This window comes from Oculina patagonica, chromosome 1 (genome assembly GCF_052425735.1).
Source record: "Oculina patagonica isolate OP01 chromosome 1, crgOcupat, whole genome shotgun sequence".
NCBI lineage: Eukaryota > Metazoa > Cnidaria > Anthozoa > Scleractinia > Oculinidae > Oculina > Oculina patagonica.
Window position 1 is genome coordinate 17,535,927 of NC_135758.1, and position 21,903 is coordinate 17,557,829.

A 21,903-nucleotide genomic window follows, 5' to 3' on the forward strand; every position below is an offset into this window, starting at 1 on the left:
ATTTCAAGTTACTGGCACAATAACTAATCCTACCAAATTATTGCGAGATAAATTTTAATAAACTCGCAAAGTTTGGCAGCGTTTGGATGAATCTTGAAAAAGTTATAAGCGTCCAAAGTCAGCGCGGGCCTCAAAAGCCCCCCCGGTCTGAATAGGTTTAAGTGACTGTTTTTCCAGTGATTTTTACTGTACTGTACCCTGCCTTTCAAGTCAAAACAGATAGCTAATTATTAAGCGCCCGATTTTAAGCTTCTCAAGCTCCTCAAGCTTCTTGTTTTTTATTGTTCTGTACCCTTCTCAAGCTTCTTGTTATTCAATATGCTTTGTACGGCATTTTTTATATATCTTCATACGCTTCTCGTTCTCTGTGCTTAGTTTGCTGAAATGCGACGATCGCAAATTAAATGAAATGTCGACCGTGCGATTCAAAGAGGAATTCAAACCAATACATTACGTCATCATGACCCGTTACTCCCACTTCATCCGGGCATTAGTTGATGCTACGTCGTCATTTTCCATGCATTTATCCCGTGCGCGCCCTGTCTAGTCACATCGATATTGTCTATTGTCTATGTTTTTAAATAACTGTAGTTCTTTAAAGAGGCAATAACATGTTAACGGTAAAACTTTGAAAAAGAAAGTGTTTCGGAATTTTAGAATTTTAATGACCTCACAAAAAACCACCGTTATAGTTACTCGCACCTTTTATTATCACAAACCCCAACTTTTATAGTCTAACTACCTTTATTATAACCACATCTACCAGATAAACTATGCGATGGTTATAAATAAAGCGCCATTAATCCCATTAGCTAATACCTCGTTCACACTAAGTGTTTAGCTGGCGTGGTTTAAAATTCTTCAGCTGGTGCATTGAAGTTTTTCTACTTAAGCCAGTTTGGAAATTTTGAAAACTTCCATAATGAAATCGTGATCACGCTGAAGTTGATACTTGTTAGAACCCAGTGTAAATCTAAATCTGTTTAGTTGGCGAGAATGAGATATTAGACCTCTAACAGCTATTTTCCCCTTTTTCGTGGGGTAAACAAGCCATGTCTAGTGACATAATTGATATATTAGTGTAATATAATTTGCTTAATATTTGACAATTAGACTATAACCTCAAAATAAATAAGGAATTGAAAGCGAATAATCTAAATCTAATTTTAATTTTACTTGACTGAAAGACTATTGGTCTAACTTGCATTGGAAAACTACGCGGACGTTTTATTGTCAATTTGCTCGCCATTGTTTATTCAACAAAGTTGAGACCGTTTTTCAGGTCGAACAAGAGTCAAAATCTTTTAGTCTTTCCAGCGCTAATGTAAGTTCACCTTGACACATCGCAAGCAGAGGTAATTTCTGACTTGACGGTAGTCTGCTTCCTTTTATGATATTTGTCTTTGAAAATACTGCTACTGAATCTGTTGGCATAACTCTCTGAGCAAACTTATTCCTCCACAATCGGGTGGAGTGTTTAAAGGTAATTAATCTAAACAACATACTGTAAAATTCCGATTCTAAGCCCCTCCAATAATAAGCCCCCAAAATCGCAGACGTAAAAATCCTTTCCACAATGAGCCCATCCACCCCTTGGTAAACAAACCTCCCTGAACAAATCTAAGCCCAGCGCTTATTATCGGAATTTAACAGTAGTTATTCTTTGCATATTTAATCTCAGTTACACGGTTTAGAAATAGCGAAATAACTCTCCGATGACCTCGCCTTAAATAGCTCTTTCTTGGAAGCGTGCTTACTTTTCTGGCGTTGAAAAAGGTAATTCTCAAGTTTTATTTTCCTTACTAGTGAGACGGTGGGAACATAATTGTTTTTGTTCAATAAAAATCTTCAAAAAACAACGAGGAGAAGCCTCCTATGTATGCCTAAGGTGAACAATAGTGACTAGCTCAAAATTCAACCAAAGCATCGTTTACAGCCAATTCGTTCCAAATCTTTGGCTCCTTCGTGTGGTTTGTCTTTTTACCTTTGCTGCTTTGGGGAATTCGTTGCTAGATAAAGAAAAAACGTTACAGATATGCACTTCGACAGCGATGCTCAGGTTTGATTTTTTCTAGTTTGACATAAATATGAATACGGGCTGTTAGATTTAAGCGTTGTGAATAAAGTAGCTGTTAAATAGTATAGACGTGTATATGTACCATATACTACAGGGTAGCTCTAGTATATAATATTTGTATGATTTTATTTTTATCGCAATTGTATTCGCTATTTGCTATTTACTGGATCTTTTAGTGAGTAGAGAAATTAAATGCATAAAGAAGGTGAAAAGTCATATATGTTATTATTTGTAAATCACGTTTTAGTAACTGGTTGAGGCATGCACTGCAGCTAGCAGTTCATTCTATTGTCTCCAAGTCATGCACTGTTATTTAACAAGTGGCGATGAGTGATAAGGGATAAGTGATAGCCGACTACGTTTCGACAGATCTAAATCCGCAATAACACGGAGCATAATCTCAACTGCATGTATTTTTCTTTTGCACTTCGGCTTTGATCTTGCACTTTGTTTGAAACTCTGCTGCATCGTGTTGCTATACGCAATTCGAAGGATGGTCAAAAAAGTACGACTAGTTGCACCAGCCAATTGACTTTGTATTAGACAGAAAGAGGACTATTCCATGTCAATGAGCCCATCTCTTCAAGTCCCTCGGTGCTAAATTCACAGCTGGCGTATCGTTTTAGATGGCCTAATGCCTTTCTTCTCAGTCTCATTTCTTTTCTCAAAGATGTTTTCTGACAAACTCTCTGTGTCACGTGGGCTTTTACTGTAGATTTCTTTCGCCTCTCAAAGAAGCACAGCCCGCATGCCCACCAAAAGTCTTCTTCTGCGGTTTTGAAGCCATTTGCCCTTCTCCTTCCGCCACTTGTGCAAGTTGATCGGTGGCTCATAAGTTTTAACAGATCAGGAAGATCTGGTTGTTCAACGATGTAGCGAGCGCGAACATCACGATTGTAGTGCATTGATACCTGGAGGAACGAAAGAAATCCACAAACAAAGGTTAATGTTTTATGAAAAGGCGGAGGAGGAGGAAGAGGAGGAGGAGGAGGAGGTGGTGGTTGCGGTGGTGGCAGAACACTAGTCGACAGTTATATTTCAAAATATGCCCAGTTCAACTACTTTAATGTGAATGTTCGAGTAAGGAGAAGTCTATTCCAAGCTTTGCGGCTCATCGCTACCCGGGTTAGTCCAAACTGAAAGTACTAACTAACAGTTGGATCCCGATCCTACTTTAGGAGCCATTAAAATAAGTACAATTGATCATTAGAATGGGGTTAAAAATATATCGTATATTAAGAAGAGATTCATTACATTTGGTAATTCAACTCAGACGAGTTTATAAAAGGGGTTGATGTTTATGTTCATGATGAAAAGAAAACATGATGAAAAAACTCACCCTTCTCTTATCAAGTTTTGTATCTGGTCGAAGAACGACTTTTCCGAGAATGAGAGGATTTGTCCTTAACGCTGTCGGAGTTGAGCTGGGACTTTCGTCACTAAGATGAAGCTTCGAAAGTTCTTGACGGAGTTTTAAAGCTACTCTATTAACAACGGCGTTTGTAGTAAGAGATTCTGCAAAAGAAATATTTGATAGATTTGCTTGAAGTACAACTTTACTATGGCAATCTGAATGCTACAGATTGGGAATTGTAGCGATATTTGTTTTCTTGCCCTCTGTATCCCTTAAAACTCAGTGAGGTACAACTTAGTGTATAGTGTCATCGATTAAATAGCTTAGTAGATTGTCTCCCGTTCCGTTTTCTCTTGTGTTTGACTAGTGTTTGATAATGATGACCTACCTATTGCATTTTCGCGAGCTTCTGGGAAATGGGGGCTTGCTGTCGATTGATCCGGAACCTCACAACAGTGCGTGGGTATTCTCTGGACGTCATTTTCAACGATACCTAATAAGGAGCAAGTAATTATAAACTTAATTCTAGTCGAGTATACTGACTAAGAAAAAGACGGTCAGTTTTCTATTTCTTACGTTTCGCGAGTACAGCTATAGTAAAACTAACAAATCCGTCCGCGACTATGAACGCTAGCCGTGGCGGTTGTTGTATTCCCAGCCTACAGTGACAGCCAGATGGATACCAGTTGATGAATACAGCAGGTGTTGCTTTCACGGAAGGCATAAAAATTACACTCACTGCATAGGTTCCCTGCTGACGTCATTCTATTGATACTTTCCCACTCGCGTTCAAACAGGTCCGGAGAAAACCACCCAGCCCCAAACACGTCAGCTTTTTAGGAAGCAATTCAATATGTTTTTCCTTTACCAAGAACTAACAGCTTTGCAACAAGATCGGGCTCAAGAAAGGATTACACGATTAACATGTCTATTGCCAGACTGGGGTGGCGAGGCAGGACTACAAGATATCCGACCCGGATGCAAAAAAAACCGGTTAATACTCGTTAGTACGTACGTCACATTTTCCAGTCTGCCCTTTCCACTCAAGTTATCAATTAAGTTCTCCTTGCTATACGCAGTTCGCGCTATGTTTTAAGCGTCAACTGAAACTCTTAATAATAAATTTCCTATGTGGTTCATGTATTTGGCGAATTTTGAAGCGTGCCAAGAGAATATGGCCTAAGCTTATCAGTGATGATTTTTTTCCCAGTCACATGTCTTCATCAAACTGTTCTGCTTTTGAAACATGTAATTTGGATGTTGCACTAATTCGGTTCTAATTTTGCGACTGAATAAACGTTCACTTACTTAAATTCTCTTGTTGGACTTCCGGATTCTTGGGCTTGAGACTGGCCCTTGTAGTGATCCTAAAAGGCTTTGACTTGACAGTGGTGACGAATCCTTCATGAAAACCCATCATGATAATCAGCTCCCACTTATTTCTTTCCAAGACATCAGCCTTCTCTAGTCGGTACACGGCGTTTCCGTCTTCTGTTCTGTGTACCGAGCCCAAATCTACTGTCAGGACCGTCTGGGAGTGGTCGTGATGCTGCAACCTAACTTGAAGCTCAACGGGACCTGTAAAAAACGTAATAGAATAAGGATGAGAGCGATATACTTGTGACTACAATTTAAAAAGAAAAGTTTTGTGCTTTTGTTGATTGACAGCGTAAAATGTAAAGGCAAGAACCTACTCTTCACTATGTCAGAAAGAAGCCAATAGTTTTTTCTGATATCGAAGCTGATTATTCGGGATAGCCTAAAAATGTTTACTCGTGTGAACATCAGTCGATCTTAATCTTTGTTAATAGTATTGTAAGCTCTCTCGAACCTGAACAACGACGATGGCATTTCTGTGAAAAAACCTACAAAGCCGTTTTCTCATACTTGATCATAAAATCTTGTACGTCTTCTCGCACTAGTTCAGATTTACTTTTTGGCTTCCACATAGTTTGAACAACATGTAATTTTATGAAATGAAATGAAACCTTTATTAAGGTGTCTACTAAAACAGCAGTAAAAAAATTTAAAAAAATGGGGACACTATGGGCAGGAATTAGTTGTTTAGTATGGGGATTCGTGATATAGCAGAGCGAAATCTTAGGAATTGACGGTGGGGTCCAAAAGATTTGTTCAGTGTGGCGGTGGCAGTGTTTGGCTACATGGTGGTTATATTGTATGTTTAAGTTAAGTCGATGGGCTTTTTAAATCAGCTTTATTTCGTTATACCTGTACCTTATAACTTACCTACTGTATCTTGTGTTCTAATTGCAGCTTCAGGACATCTCTGAACATAAACTTTAACTCTTTTTATTTCATCCGATGCACGGGCCACAATGGTTACTTCTGAAGATCCCAGTCGATATTCGTACTTTCCAGACAATTTCTTTGTTCTCTTATCATAGGTGTCCATGAGGTTCATTATTTGAACCCCTACCTCGGGACGTAAATGTTTTGGATAAGGGTCCTTAGAAAGCACCTCTACCTTGGCACCACAAGAGGCTGGAAAACTCTGGTCGGCTGTTAAAAAAAAAAAATTGGGAGGTTGAGCACTTTTGAAATTCTGGAGACCAATATAGCAACTATAAACTAAAGAACAAGCATTTCATCTGTAATTGTCTTATACATGTGGATGTCCGTGGGTCGAACAAAAGAATCGTTTCTTTCTGCTACTTATTTCTTGAAAAAAGTCAACCATGCATTCATTATTCAGAGCACGCTCAGAGCGGATGTTCCGCTTCTGCTTTGTACGTGATACTATTAAATTATTTAGAGCAACTTTTGTTTTTCGAATGATCGTTTTGTGGCATCGAATATTGAATGCTAGAAGATGAATTATGTTGTCTGAAGGCGGGAGCCGGAATGTTGATATCAACCTTGACCCTAACTATTGTTTGAAATTAATGGTGTGTTCATCACGCGACTGAACCGTATCTGAACTCATTGAGTCAGGGTTATTTTAGTTAGCTACCTCGGGCACAGTTATGTTGGCATGAAATTGTTGAACGCAGCAAGGGCATGCAAAGATAAATTCTAGTTAAAGTTGGAGAGCTGTTTGTATGGTAGTAGTCAGCAATGCCTTCGACAATGCTCGATTCCGCATTCAAGAAGAAATCAATATGGGCTATATGTTTGTTGACACGTGCATTCTGACACAACTGATTATCGCTGCACTTAGCTCGTTGAACTAAAACGGAATAAAACAACACGAAAACAACTCCACTCCCTTAAAACCGGATGTAATTTGAAATTGTATGGACCGTAGCTCACTCGTGAGGAAGATGTAGTGAAATCTACAGCAACGAAAAAAGAGAAAAGGACAGAAAATATAGCGATTTTAATGTACATAGAAGCTGTAATTTTTTTCAAGTAGGTGCAGTAGTGTCTTCCCCACGAAGAATCGCTTTACACGGTTGCACATTCAGTCGTTCTGTACAAACACCTTGAATCTTATCACCTGCAGTTCTTAGCGAACAGGTTATTGAACTCGAGCATTATCTGCAACTGAATGGTGTTTTTTCCGCTTGGCGTGGGCAAACATGCATCATTTCTGCTCAGAACATGTTTTCAGTTTTCGTCAGTCGACGAAAATATCAGCGATGGTTTTCCCTTTTATAAAAAAAGGACCGGAAATAATCTGGGTATAGTGTAAAGCGATGCACAGGTTTGTAGACACGAAGTTGCAAACGTGCAAGTGGCTGCTGTACAAAAAATTAATACTGAAAAAGTCTTTTAGTTGAACCAGTGCTATAAACCATGAGCTAAGCAAAGCGTCAACCTTGTTATAAAAAGCTAAGTGTTTGGCTACTTCAAATGTTGAAGCAAATAAACTTTTCAAGTGCCAAAAGTGAATGTGAAGAAAATGCTAATTTGGCGTTGCTATTGTTGTCAGGCAGCTAACTGTACGTATTAACAATATGGCGGCTTAATAAAAGCTGACTTGATGTTGAAAACAAGCTGCTACTTATCCCTTCCGTCTTACACTACCCATTTATACTTTGATTTCTAAATTAAATACACTTCGAAGTTAGTGCTTAAAATGACCTGAAATACCCCAAGAACTGAGATGTTAAGAATTCGAGTGGTTTATTGTAGGCCGTCATCATTATTCGTTCATTGACTGAGTGCATGCGACAAAGAACTCGTGAACTAAATCTTTTATCTTTCTTCAAAATATGCGTGGGCCGAATGGGGTATGCGGATTAATATTTTTAACTGTAAAGGTAGAAGAGTATGGGAAAAACTTCCTGTTTATTACAGACTAAGCCGTTGTTTGCATATGATGAACGATGGCCATATTGGCATAATTAACAAAATCGAAAGTTTGACAGACGTAACATTAGTAGATTATGCCTTGTTTCAAAGAAAGAAATTCAATTTCACTGTTAAAATACCGGCACGGTAAATTAATACATCGAAAAAAGCCATACGACCTTTGACTGAGAAAACACCTTGCTGATTTTTAGTAGATCGGGCAGTTTTAAAGCACAATCAGCTTTTTCTTTCCAAAGACAATCGTGTCATCCTTTCCGTCATATGTTATTATTAGCAGCCTTGCACTGACTAACTTAAAATTCAACCCACGTTTAAAGCTTATACAAGCAGTTTCATTTAAGAGTGAAGTGCCGTCGCCTTTTGGAACTGATGAGAAGAATTTAACGAGTCTAACGCAGGACTGTTTAGAGCTACGAAAATTATGCCAGCCCATTTTGCCATGGTCTTGACAGTGGATGATAACAATTTACTGCCATGTTTATGTCTTTTTTTTGTTTGTTGTGCGGAGACATTTTTAAAGTTTGAACTAAATATTCTTTAAAGCCGAGAGACATGAGTAAAAGATCTCATGATTTTTTTTTTATGGAAGATGTATAGATTTAGAATTGTGTTCATGCACTCCACTGCCATAAAAGGTCCCCAGCTGGTGGCAAGGCCTTTTAGTAGTCTTTCTTTTTTTTTCGATTTAGTGGTACGCTGAATAAGAACGTGTGATGCCTCCTTGAATCCCGGGACTAAAGAAAACCCATTTATTAATAGTTTCCTGAATTTAGTCGCTTTTACGTGGAAAATACATCGAGATTGCAAGTGAACTATGGTCGTTTTAACCAGTTCTCAAGTTCATTGATATCGGAAACAAAGTTAGGTCCTTCGTTGTTCTACTTGATCGTATTGTGTTCTTGTTAAGTTACTGGTGGTATATTACAAATTTACACAAAATAATAATCTTCTGTACCAGTAGGTTGTTCAGACAACCTTGTCCTTGTTGAATTCTCAAGTGTTTCACTTTTCCGAAGGTCACTTAGTTGAAAACGGCTGCGCTGCTTATTTAGTTTGTCGATCACGAGAAAGCTCTCTTGTTGTAAGATAGGGGTGACAATGAAGTTGAAATTGTAGAAAGAACGAAACAAATGTTTTTGTTTTTCTTTATTCTTGACAACAACTAAGCTATGATAGTGTTAGAGGACAGTTGGCGATCCAGTAAAGCTAAATGATGTTTTTTTTAAGTTTTGTTAGTTGAGTTACCATCTTGGTCGCATCAAGTTGTTGCTTGCATGTTCAAAGTAAAATAAAAATCTTTGCTGATGTTCATCCAATAAAAGTTTGCTTTTACTCATAACTGATGAAAATTAGGGAAGTCATTTAGATATTTGGTAGAAATTCGTGAGAAATTTTGTACTTTTTTCTATTGATAACTATATCAAAGCAGTTTGTTTAGATGTTTCTCCCAGCTCTATACCCTTACCAAAAGGGAGCTGTATGTGATGGTTTACAACTAATACCGTTTTACACGGTGTTAATATGGTGCAATAGGAATATTAATAAATGAAAGAAGTACATCGTATTTTGCTTTAGGTAAAATGCAAAAATTTGTTGTTTAGTGGGCCTGCCAATCCGCAAAATTGACGAGCAAACTTCTCTTGTGTTTTGTTCGTCCTTTTGAGTTTTGTGTTTACCGAGAAATAAAACAGTAAGGAATGATTATTATCACAAAAAGAAACGGATTATTTACTACAAATATTGTCATTTATCATAAAGTCTTCAAATGTTTTCTTATGAGGGTCAAGTCATTTCGATTAAAAAAGGTAGGGAATACATACCTTTCAGGGGGAAAAACGTCTCGAAGGTAACTTCGTAAATGTGATGCAATAGCTGATGGAAATACAGCGATTATCAAGGTGACGATAGCAAAAATCCGGCCATTGCTAACCCAATTTGCAATTGTCAGGGAAGAATTTGAAACTGTTACAAAAGCCAACTTAAATATTTATCGAATGTATGACCATCCCACGCTTTAACCCTGTAGGGCAGTAAAACACTCGTTTTTGATGTTGAACTTCCTGACATCATAACTATAACGATTAACAGTCACAAAATTGTAAATCATGATTATCGTAGTATTTTTACTTTGTTTGGTAAAGTCGGAAAAGTCCATTTACCGGCCATGGCCCGGTTCAGCAAGCTGAAGTGAGAAATCCCGGCTTCCGCTGATGATCTGACGCTTGGACAATAAACAGAATCACAAAACCTTCGTGTCACTTCATTAAATGATTTTTATTTTATTTTCTCGCATCTTTTGTCCCATCATTATCTTGTGTTCGTGAGTTAATCATGACTTAACTAGGCGCTTAAAGTCCGGCATTTGCCACGTTATATATCCAGCAAGCAGGTCCACAAGAGATTGACGGAATCAGGGTAAATGTTTAGTGACAACAATAAGTTTATCAGTGGAGGAAAACAAGTAAAATAAGTCAAAAGTGGAACATGTACAGGAACCATTATTTATATTGATTTTCAAGGAGCTGGAAAGTGTAACACTTTTTTATAGTACGAGAACCTGTTTATTTAGTTTTTAATATTGTTAATGATTTGATGCGGACGGGAAAGAAACAGGATCTTCGATTATACAATGATCAATCCGAATAAATTTGAAACAAACTAACCAACATTGTTATTTTTTTCTGTTACCTAGAAAACCGTCTGTCAACATCGGCACTTCATATTCTGTTAAGGGAATATTTATTTTCTATCCTTTCCATGCATCTCTGTAATTCAAGCTTGGCGCTGCACGCGACTGCAGCTTCTTGTCCCACCGGTTGATGTCGCGATAAACAATAAGATGGGATTGTCAGTTAAAAAAATTACACACGGAAAAGTCAATTTAGTGTCAGTTCATCAGTTTGCTTCTAAGAGGAAAAACAATATTCAAAACCGGACATAAGAGAGCACGTGGACGAGCAAAATGTGACGAACCGTTCCAAAACGTAGCCTACAAGCAATATTACTGAACCTTTCCAAATGGATGCTGCAATCAATTGAAAAATTGACCTATATAAAAATTCTATACGTAACTTGTTACCTTTCGCGGTAAAAATTCTTTGGAACTCAAGAACAAGATCACAAGAGCTCCTGAAGCCTTTTTCTGAAAATAGTCATCCAGAATATTTATACCCTTGTAGTTATCGAAGATGTGACTGCAGTAATTAAATGGTTTAATTTATTGGTAAATTATTTTGTCTACACTGCTCCAGGGTTAGGTGCATACTACGCTTTAAAATAATATTTTTTTACTAGAGAAATTGTATATAAGGTGATATTAAAGTGAACGAGATTGGAAATTGCAAACAAAACAATGGCGACGCCTCATAAGGAGCTTAATTATAGCTGATTGCCACGTACAAGCTTCAAGTTGTCTTGTTGGCAAATCCCTCCTTTTCGTTCCGCCGATGTCTAATATGAATGAAATTCCAAGACCTACCTCTTATGTTCCAGGAGCTAGACTGTGCTGGGGCTTCCCCGGTTTGTGAAGGCAAAAGCCACTCGCTTTGATTAAACCCAACAGTTAAATCGTCTCCACACTGCGCCCTAATAAACTCATCTATGTCATTTAACTGTTGCTCTAGGTCGGGATCGAAAGCGAATTGACTCATTTTCTTCAAAGCCAGTCTGTTGATAGGACCGCAAGAAACTCTGCAAGCGAAGTCTCTATACCCTGGGAGGAAGTCGTTCCTTAAATCTTTTTGGAAGAGTAGTCAAATGTCTGACAATGAGTGGGAGGCGTTTCCGGTTTAAATGTCAAACAAACGGGAAAAAGATGACGTATGTGGCCTTTGTTTCCAGCCTCGAGCGTGGTTTCCGGGTGATTGTTATTCTAGCCAGTACTGTTTCAGTGACTAACGATGTTTGAGACTCAATTGACTCAATCTCGACGGTTATTTGTCACATTGTACACAGACGTGTCTTTATAAATAGCCGTATCTGATGAAACCTTTCACGACAATTACCATTTCACTTGTAAAACAACTTTTGTAAGCAGCCATCCGTAAATATAACGTGACGTTGTAAATCTTATGACTTGTGTATATTGGTTGGAGAACATGTGTGCCTTTTGTTATTACCTAAATAACATCTTTAAATAACAATCCAGCACCAAGCAAAACATAAACATTTTTTCTAAAATCCAGCGAAACAAAATTGTCTTCATTTAATACTTCTACTTTTTTACTCATTATTATTTTTATTTTTAATATTTTGAAATTTGCACTTCATCTGTAATTGCTGATGTCTTGCCTTTTAGCTTGTGACTCGCTCATTGACCTTTAACTAATGACGAATAAAGGTTCGGCCGTTATTACTTGTAATAAGTTTCCTCGAATACTTAGACGTCAGATCAATCCTCGGCTTGGGCAAAATCACGTACACACTTAATCTGGCATAAGTAAATTATATGATGACTTCTAGCCTCCACACTCGAACGCTAATAAATGAATACATTTTGTTAAAATACAGGTGATCTCATTTTGTGACTTAAAGTAATGTTTAATGTAGACATCATTCTAATGTGCTTGAATAAACGTGGGCGGAGGAGCGTTGTGTATATATCAGTTCTTCGAAATTGGCGCGCCTTTGCTAACCTCTTCAACGAAGGTTAACACCCACGGACCACTTGTAAGTAGGGTTTCAAGATAAAAAGTGATATTATTAATCCATCCTTGGTTTTATTTACAATCCTATCAGAAAGGTTGGCCTCCTTTCTAAAAATTAAAAAGATTAAAGAGAACGTATCAATGTTTTCACTACCTCCAGAGTTAGCCTTGCAGTCGAAACCCAGTTTCAGTGCCATTTTTGGGCTTTGCCTCGCAGTCACGTCGCGTTACTTTGTTGACGTCTTCACACAACAAACCTTGCACAATGTTGAACCGCAATGACGTAAGTGTGTCACACCTTCCACGCATGCAGCATATTGCGAAATCCATAGCGTGTTTTCATGTCACGTCTCTGCATGGAGTCACGTCATGTCGGGCTTGCAGTCAAAACAAACTCAGTCGCGCATATGTTTTGCTTATTTTGCAGTGCACAGTAAGGTTTATCGCCAAATGTATGTATCGGCTGAGCAGTTTAGTGGAAGAGACTTAAAGCAATATAGCTATTTTTTTTCTGTCGTGACCGGTTCTGAGCGTGGAGACCAAGGAGGTGTAAATTACGACTCCGTAATCCATTTCTTCACGGTCGATGGTTATTATTCTGGTTCGCTCGATTACATATATTTCGTTCGCTCCTACAGCCACTAGAGCAGGCTAGTTTCACATTTTAACTTAGCTAACTTTGAGGCAAAATACTTTTGTTTTTTAATAAAAAAAATTACGGGCTTAAAGAATCGTGTGCCAAGAATTTGACGAAGACATGCAGTCTGTTTTGCGCAGCGTGAGAAACGTATGGGTTTATAAATAGCCAAACTAATCAATAGTCTCTGGCATCTCTTTGCGTGTCGCTAATCTTATACCCCATCCTTAGTTTAGACACGTTTTAAATTTCTAATCTTATTTTTTCAATAATAATAGAACGGACCCATTCCAGAGTTTAATCCTTTTCAAGAAAAACGCACGCCGTTCGAATTTGGGAGTGTGACCCGTGGCTGACTGTTTACCGTAGAAACGGATATCGACTGGGAGTTTTAAAATTCCTTCCAAATTTTTCTTCTAGAATTACATCTTCGTTACTTCAGATAACGCGAAATACAACCACTTGCATGAGTAGTGATATACTCAGCTTTATCACTTATGCCTTCAGATATGTTTCCTTTGACAAAACGCCAGCAGGGTTTCTTACCAAAGATGGATGAAAATACATAATTGTGGTTTGCTTCATTTCCGTCCTTATAGTAACAACCTCCTTTTCAACACAGCATGTAATTTAAACCTTTCTTCGACGTTTTCTTCAGTTAATAACATCTGAATTGCCCTATATAGGAAACGGAAAAATTCTAGCACGTGAAAGAAGTGTTTGCTTCAGCTCTGTTTTTTTCCATCTGCCGTCATCGCTGTATATGTTGGTAATATTTGGTGCATCCAATACTTGAACTTTAGTCTTATCGATTTAAGACGGAAAACCACCTGGCGTCCCCCTTTGAGGCGAATTTTCAGCTAATGAATTGTCTCGTCCATTTTCATCTTACGACTATCCAACACATCGTTTTGAAGCTTAAACGGAAAGTGTTGTTTTGTATGTTTGCCAAACGTTAACGTCGTTAACGTCGCCGGAACCATAACATGATCGAATCAAGCTCCTACCACCTCACAGGCCACTCTAACATCTGTCATACTGTACCAGCCTTCATGCGCCTCACATTCCAACAAACTCGTAGCACACAAAATAAGTAAAGTAGCACTAGAAAACCTGGTTTCGTCTTCTCGGTACGTCTGTAGAACCGAAGTTAAACTCTCTACTTTTATTGTAAACCGGAAGTATTCTAGAAAACTCCATACATTAATTTTGTGACAGTGAATTGAATATGATATATTCTAGAATATTCAGGCAGTAACGTGACTTCACGGTTGAAATGAAAATGAAGTTCTTATTGTTCTTCAAATTAATTACGCTGATAAAGAAGATTTAATGGTTCCTTAGTAACTAACTAGCGAACTGGTCCCAGAGATATATTTTCCTCCGTTTAAGAGTACGCAGTCTTCAGAGAAACGTGTTGTTGGTTACTTAGAATGGATAACCGAGAGAGAATTGATATTCTTTTTAGATATAGCCTAAAAAGTACAAGGTATCGAGTCTTAGCCAGTAATGGCTTAATAAAGCGAATCCACCGTCTTGGCTTAGTTCTACAAAAACTGTGGGTGGATCTATAACTCGAGGTCTTGCTGAAAAGTTCTATCACATGCCCACCGGCGCAGCACAGGCGTCCCGTTATTCACGTCACCGTAACAATCCTCCTTATTGAAATTACCTGTCACGACACTCTACATGAAATTTTCTATTCACTTAGTACGTCACGCCTCCACAAGGGCCAGCTGAACACCTGTCTGTAACGATAACAATTTTTTTTACAGATTTTAGACTCTTTTAAACGAAATTGACTAGATTTGCTACCCATGCCTTGTGAATGTGTATCGCCTCGGGCCAATAAGAGCGCAGTGTCACCTGTATGCCATCATTACGTGCACGAACACTTTTGTTTAGGTTTTCTGGCACTGACACATTTCTTTTTACTGTCATGTATTCAGTTGGGATTACAGTATACCGTTTTGTTTTTGTTTTAAGTCACGCATTATACATTTGAATATTCATCCGGATCGTGTTGTAAACGTTGGTCGATTTAAAAAAGGGTGTAGTTACATATTTGAGCTTTGATTGCCGAGAACAAACAAGTAAATATTTTCGATATCTTCTGATACGTGATAGTAACGTTATCAATTTTTTTTACGCCATGGAAACCTTTGAAGTATTCTGTTGTCAGAGTATGACATTGATGGATGCTCATTTTGTTTCCTTTTGAATTGTTACGCGGAGGTTTAGTGACGGCACATAGCTGTGCAAAGCAGCAGGACCACTGGGCCGGGGTAGCGGTAGTTTGTCGAGACCTAAATTGTAAAATAATTTCGTATCGTCTAGCGGCATGGCTGACAATAGCTTTTGAACCACGTGCCTTAGACTGGCCGGAGACTTACACCTGAGGTTGTTTCTTTCGTCGTAAACATTTTTGACTGCTGAAATTCATTGCCTTCTGGTGTGTATTGTAATATGATCTATGAACCGTTATCTTAATTATTATTGATGCAAAAATGGAGGAGGTTGGTTGAAATGTTCTATGAATCGGCCAACTAGTTCATATAGCCGGATAGTTAACTGTGCAGTGAAAAGCGTAACAACTAGCATTTGAAGTATTACTTACCAGAAGAAAACCTGTCTGTTCGCCAGTTTCGTTTGAGAAAGGCAGCCCGCCAAAACCACCACTATAGTGTGTACGGATGGAATGTTCAGGCGAATTTGTTCAAAATAATTTGATCAGCGATTGCAAATTACCCGATGAAAAAAAATCCGAGTTGAATTTTCCTGACCGAACACTGGTACCTGTCGGAAGGTGGGCAACATACTCTACTTGTTGGGAAAAGATATCAATATTGTTTACATGTAATTCTAATTGCGCAAGTGAAGGTTTTTTCTGCGATGAATACTTTTATGTCAAAATAATCATATCTGCAGTTTATGACTCATTTTTATGTACATCAGTTGCCACTTTTATATCAACATGAATGAATGAATGAATGAAATACTTTATTAAGTGTCTGAAGTATTAGAAAAAAACTAATTGTGGACACTAAATTATTATCCTTATTATGCTTGTTCGTTCTTCCAGTGGTCTTTAAGGCCAGTGGAAAGGCATTTGCACTGCTCTGCAGTACTCACTGGCTCGAATCTCACCTAGAATCCGGTAAAACAAGGCTTTTTATGCTAAGCGCTTATGTATTGTGCTTTAAACCTACTATTTAGACCGCATACTAGTCCAAATCCTGTTGAAGAATTCGTTTATTCTGGGCTTTCCGTCTGCAACTGCTTGATAACTGCGACAACGATTTTAATTTATAAACTACCTTTTAAACAGTTCAGTGCTTTTGGCATATGTGAAGTATAGGAGTCTACGTTTTGATGAAGATGTATTTTGTTAGTATCGTGTGATGGTGTCCCAGTCCAAAAAAATTGCTATCGGCCAAAACATTTTTTTTGCAAAAGGATTTTCTTCAGGGCAGCCATATGTTTCGCGTTTTCTTTTTCATGTAACATAATAATTCCACCATGAGACTTAAACCCGCCAAAACCGCAACTGGTGGATACAATACGCGTTATGCCGGCTTGGCGATTAAAAAAATGGCCTCACAAGAAGACCACAATGGAAAATCACAGTTTCAGTAGTGAGAATGAGTATGGGAGGAACAAGGAATATTTATGGAAAGATAGTAAAAATTTTAGCCACAGAGTTTCTTTTACAGATGAACATAAGCAGCAAACATTTCGACATATTTGAGAAACGTGTGATATTTGACTCGACGAAAATGTTGTCCGGGTTCGAGGCAATAAGTAAAAACCGAAATTGAGGACAATAAGAAAGAAAATAATTTACTACAACCAATATCAGACGTGTCGCGTGTGATTCAGAGCATATATATCGTTGTTCCGTGAAGGTTGTCTTACAGTAGCATTAAAACGTACACGACATTTCCTATAGCATTATAATGTAGGTAATAGTAGTTCACCTTTGCTTGATCAAGGTTCATGGTGTTTCTGCACGATGGAAGGGCAAACCATGAGTTCTGATGAATACGCAGTACAGGCTCTGTTGGGGTAGGTATGCATGTCACCCGTCTGAATTTAAGCTTGTCATGTCGCAATTTGGAATTGTCTGCATGTTACTTTTAAAAGGGCATTAAATGTTTTTCCCGAACAATTAAAAACGTCGTAATTAACTTGGGTACACGGTAGCAGTGACACTGAACTCAATACACAGAACAGGAGTTTATCGTGCATTTAAAAGAGCAGTAAAGCCAAATTATTTTTTGACACTTGAAAACGACGTGACTAAGGCCTAGTTAGACATCGTGCTCTGCGTGGTTTTTTTTGGCGGCGTTTTTTTTTTTTTTCCCCCCCCCGCCCCGTTTTCCTGGTGGGGGGCTTTTTTTTGTTGGGGGGGGGGGGGAGAAGCTAAGTCGCAAGAGCGGGAGTTTCTAGGGTATTTTGAAGGAGCCGTGAAATTAAATTTAATTTTTTGACACATTGTAAGACTTAAGTACACAAGAGCAAGAGTTTCTCGAGCATTTCATAAATGAAGTTAAAACTGTTTAAATTCTTGACCGATGAAAATTTCGCTACTGACAAAAGCATCTTTCAACTGATCAAAAATTCTCGATCGCTAAAAATATTTCTACCGACTGGAAATCTTGACCTCGTCAAACACTGCACCCGCTGCACGTCGGCAAAAGCGGGGCACAGCCGGCTGAAATGACTACTGGGCTTATTGTCTTATTTGCTTATACTTTGCTATGCTTAATCAGAATGTTATACGTTAGTTGGTTGCCAGATTAGAGCAGCTACATTCCAGCTCCAACTGAGATAAATAGAATATATATTAAATGCAACTTGAAGCCTATTTACATGCGTAGCAATTTATGCTAGTTGTTTCCTTTTCAGTAACTATTTTGGAGTGAAGTTATGACTTCTTGAAATTGTTCAGCCACAGCCATAACAACAATGAGGCCGAACTAACATCTAACATCTATCAGGCTAATATGACCATAGAAATATGTGGCTATTTAAGATGGGATTATGTTTGTTTGAAGAAACTGCAAACGGAAAGTCATCAATTTGCTTTTAAAGAGAAAAAATGGTCAGGACAAGCATGTGGACGAGAGAAGTTTGATAAACTATTGGAAAGTCAAGATGTCACAACGAAACCGCCAGATGCTGAAATATATAATAACAGTATGACTAGAAAATTTGGTAGAAGTTCTAGAATAAAGACACGAAGCAGGTTTGCAGATTCTTAAACTTTACAACTAAAGGTACCCAGGAAACTTTAAGGCATGTAGGTCTTGGTTATTTGAGTGTCGCAGGCGGTCTGATACAGCTCGTGAAACAGGAGAATCTTCCAGTCTCGTGGAATTCTTTTCTCTTCTTTTTGTAAACAAAATACTACGGTCACGACAGTGGCTAGGTCACACCTTACGGAAGCCTGCCCGTACCATCACAAGGCAAGCTTTGACCTGGAATCCTCAAGGGAGTCGAAAGAGAGGTCGACCACGAAACACCTGGAGACGTTCACTAGAAGCAGAGATCAAATCCATGGGCAAGAGATGGGACCAGCTAGAGAGGGATGCACAGGACAGGAGGCTATGGCGATTGGCGAGAGACTGTATATCAGCTCGTCGTCGAAGATTTAAGACACCAAAAGTTTTGCCAAGGTTGTTTTATTTAATTATTTCCTTCGCTGTCGCTATTTCAATTAACTTCTTGTCATTTGTCACCATTTTGTTCCTTTTATGTCGCTGTTTAAACGCCTTGTGGTATTCATGATTTCCCCTCCAATTACGCTGAAACACCGTGGACTTTTATCAGCGGCGGGTGAACTATGACTACACTCTTTTTATTTTATATGAACCATTTTTATAAGAACGTCGAGGCTGAGATTTGCCCCATCATTTAAGAAAATGTATGGACTAAAATAAGTACATCCTCAGGCTAAGCCAAATTTTACGCGTTCTTTAAAAAAAAGAGTGTACTCATAATGCCTTTCAACATTGTCGCGTACGCTTTCATGCTTCTTTAGAACAATGTTTCTGGAAAAGAGCTGTATGATGTCGTAATTGAGCACGTATTTTTATAGCTGTTGTGGTAGGCGACGTTTTTTGAAATCGTCTCCGTAGAAGTTTACATACAATGCAAGGCGAGGTATCTTTGCCAGTTTAGGCCAATGCATATCTTTGTTTCAAGCTTGTTTATCTACAACCAGTGGCGATGTTTGTACTACATTTACTTATACCATTTTTTTTTTTGGGTGCGAGTGATGCGTTAAGTTTCTTCGCATTATGAAGGTGTATTAAGTGAACGAATGAAGGAGCGAAGTCAAGAACGACTGAATGATTTCCGCGTACTTTACCTGCCAGTTACGACCGAACAAGATGCGTCAATTGACAAAACTCGCAGAAATTTAACTGAGCAAAGCACGGTCAGTGTAGAACAAAGTGATTCAGTCAGTTTTCTTTATTATTTAGATATATTTTCGGTCATAGGCCAGGGCTGGTTGACGCGAAAACCTTAAAGACAGGACTTAACTGAACAGTCAAAACAACTAAGTTGTTTTGTGCAAAATACAACAAATTAATTCCTGAAATAACTGTTGAGAGTTTACTTGCTTTGTATCGTTCCAGTTAAGTTATCGGTCAGCCCACCCGTGGTTAATCGTTTTGATTGCGTTTTAAGTTCCGCAATGTTGTTTTGCTTCTTCTTTTAAATCATGTCATAATAAATAGAAGTCTGGCCGATTTCGCCTACAACGACAGTGACATCGTGTGCTTGTTTATCGCTAACACTAGCTTCTTAAAATTTTGGGGTTAAAACTTGTGAACTTTTTCTTTGTTTTGTGGCTATTGTTTTCCTGCTCGGTATTGTTTTGGAGTTCTTTGTCGTCTCGGTCGTTCTTTGTTTTATTTCACTGGTAGTTTCACAGGTTTTTACACCGAGGATGAGCCACATTTCGAGATGTCTCGTCTGGCTAAACTTGAAAAAAAGGAAAAATGAAATAATGGCAAAAGATTCAAGTACGCATTTTATTCTTCAGGTAAATAATGAAAGCAAATTCAATAGCTTCGTGCTGCTGTTATGCGCGACCATTTGGCGGACAAAGCACAGAGTCCAAAAAAATAATTTTATATATTCAAAATAAATTGAAAAGTAAATATTTGAAACTAGTTTTCATTTCAATGAATCCAGCGGAGTGTTCGTCGTAATACGTAGTTTACGGCAAAAGCGGAAGTTTGATGATGTAATAGTTTTATGCTATTCTTAAAGATAATAGGAATGCAGTTCAATTTTTGTCATTGAATAAAGAGAACTAATGACGACCACTAAAGAAAACAACTTTTAAAAATAATTCAGTTGTGAGAACAATCGTGCTTCAGTCTTGCCATTATTATCACCATTGTAGGTCAAGGTGTTATGAATAAAAAATTGCACGCACAGTTCTTTAATCATGAAGAATGTCCGAATTTAGTTAAATTACCACTGTCTTGTATTTTACACTTGGAAATTACGTATTTGAAGTGGGAAAAAACCTTTCTATAACTAAAACTTTTATATGAAATTCAAAGCAATTGTTCTTTACAGCTCAAGAACGAAAAGTTGTCGTAATTGCTAAGTAAATGTCGTGTTAAATGAATAGAATATTTTGGAAGATAAATGGATTAGAACTGAGTGTACTTTATTGCCATGGGAGGTTTCTAATGGCCTTGAGGATTCTTGGTGGTTTTTCTAGTAAACTATTATTTTCTGAATTAGCAAGACACTGTTCAGAAAATAACAAATTGTTTTGAATACTACATAGAAGTGTTTTTTAGCAGCATCCGCAACTAGAAAATTTTAGCAAAAGAATAGATGTTGGTGCCTTTTTCTGTTTTCCGTTTTTGGGCTATTCAAAGGGATGTTTGTGTAAACTAACACTGTTTAAATTCTTTAGCTGAATATTGAAGTGGCAGAAATTTATAGAGAACAGTGTCAATGTCAATGTTACACAAATTAAAGCCGGCTGCTGTTACCTTTCTGAAAATCCTAGCTGCCCATGTGCATGCCCAAAACGAAATCTTTACCTCCCCTCTCCGAGAATAATATAACCGTCGTAATTTTGCTCGATACAAAAGTTGGAGATAACATTTCACAAAAGAAAACTTCAGTTTTTTCTCACACTTTTGTAATTCACATATCGAATATTGTTATGTGCCCTTAAATTTTAAATGGATCATTTGTGGATCGAGTCCGGCTGGGCCTGATGTCATAAAATGATATTGGAATCTTTGCTCCCCCATTTATTCACATTACGTTCTTGCTGAGTAACTGGAGGTTTCTTAATCCTGTTATTAAGAGTTCACAAAAAAACATCTTCTCTTTTCAGCTCAGATTTTGTCTGCCAAGTTGGCCCTTTTTCAAGATCAGATAAAAACAGACTTCTCCTTCCAAAGTTTTGTGAGATGTTGATTATATTTTGTCATAAATGTGGCACTGAAAAAAATGACTAAGCCAAACAACAAGAAAGGAAGGAAGAAAGACTAAAAGAAAATGTCTTGACAACAACTAAGCCATTGTCAGTGCTTTGTTTGTTTATCCGCATTGAAAGACGTTTCTAGTTAAAACTTTCTTGGCAGTTATGCAAGCCAAAATTCTCGGTCACATTGGTTGGTTGCTCTTATGTTTAGTTCACAAGCCTGTTAAAAAAATTGTACAGTAGAGGAAGTGCTCCAAACTTTCAGGGAATATGTCTGGTAATGTAAGATTTTCAATTTTTGTTATTGAATAACAAAAATTGTTATTCAATTGTTAAACATTTGGTTGAAGAAAATCCTGACAGATGTATTTTTGGACCGAGCAATCTTTCGCCCAATTTAGTAACTGCTTTCTCTACTTCGTGTTTACTCAGTAATAAAAAATA

General features: G+C 37.9%; 1 protein-coding gene across 1 annotated transcript; it reads right to left on the minus strand.

Moving 5' to 3' along the window:
* Window positions 1-1,150: 1,150 nt before the first annotated feature.
* On the minus strand, window positions 1,151-14,176 carry LOC144659724 (uncharacterized). The gene is made up of 6 exons (XM_078520223.1): window positions 11,185-14,176; window positions 5,679-5,951; window positions 4,740-5,009; window positions 3,820-3,924; window positions 3,417-3,592; window positions 1,151-2,988 (listed from the first exon to the last, which is right to left on the minus strand). The coding sequence occupies exons 1-6, from the start codon at window positions 11,354-11,356 to the stop codon at window positions 2,617-2,619; spliced, it is 1,368 nt and encodes a 455-aa protein (XP_078376349.1). The 5' UTR covers window positions 11,357-14,176; the 3' UTR covers window positions 1,151-2,616.
* Between the last annotated feature and the right edge of the window lie 7,727 nt (window positions 14,177-21,903).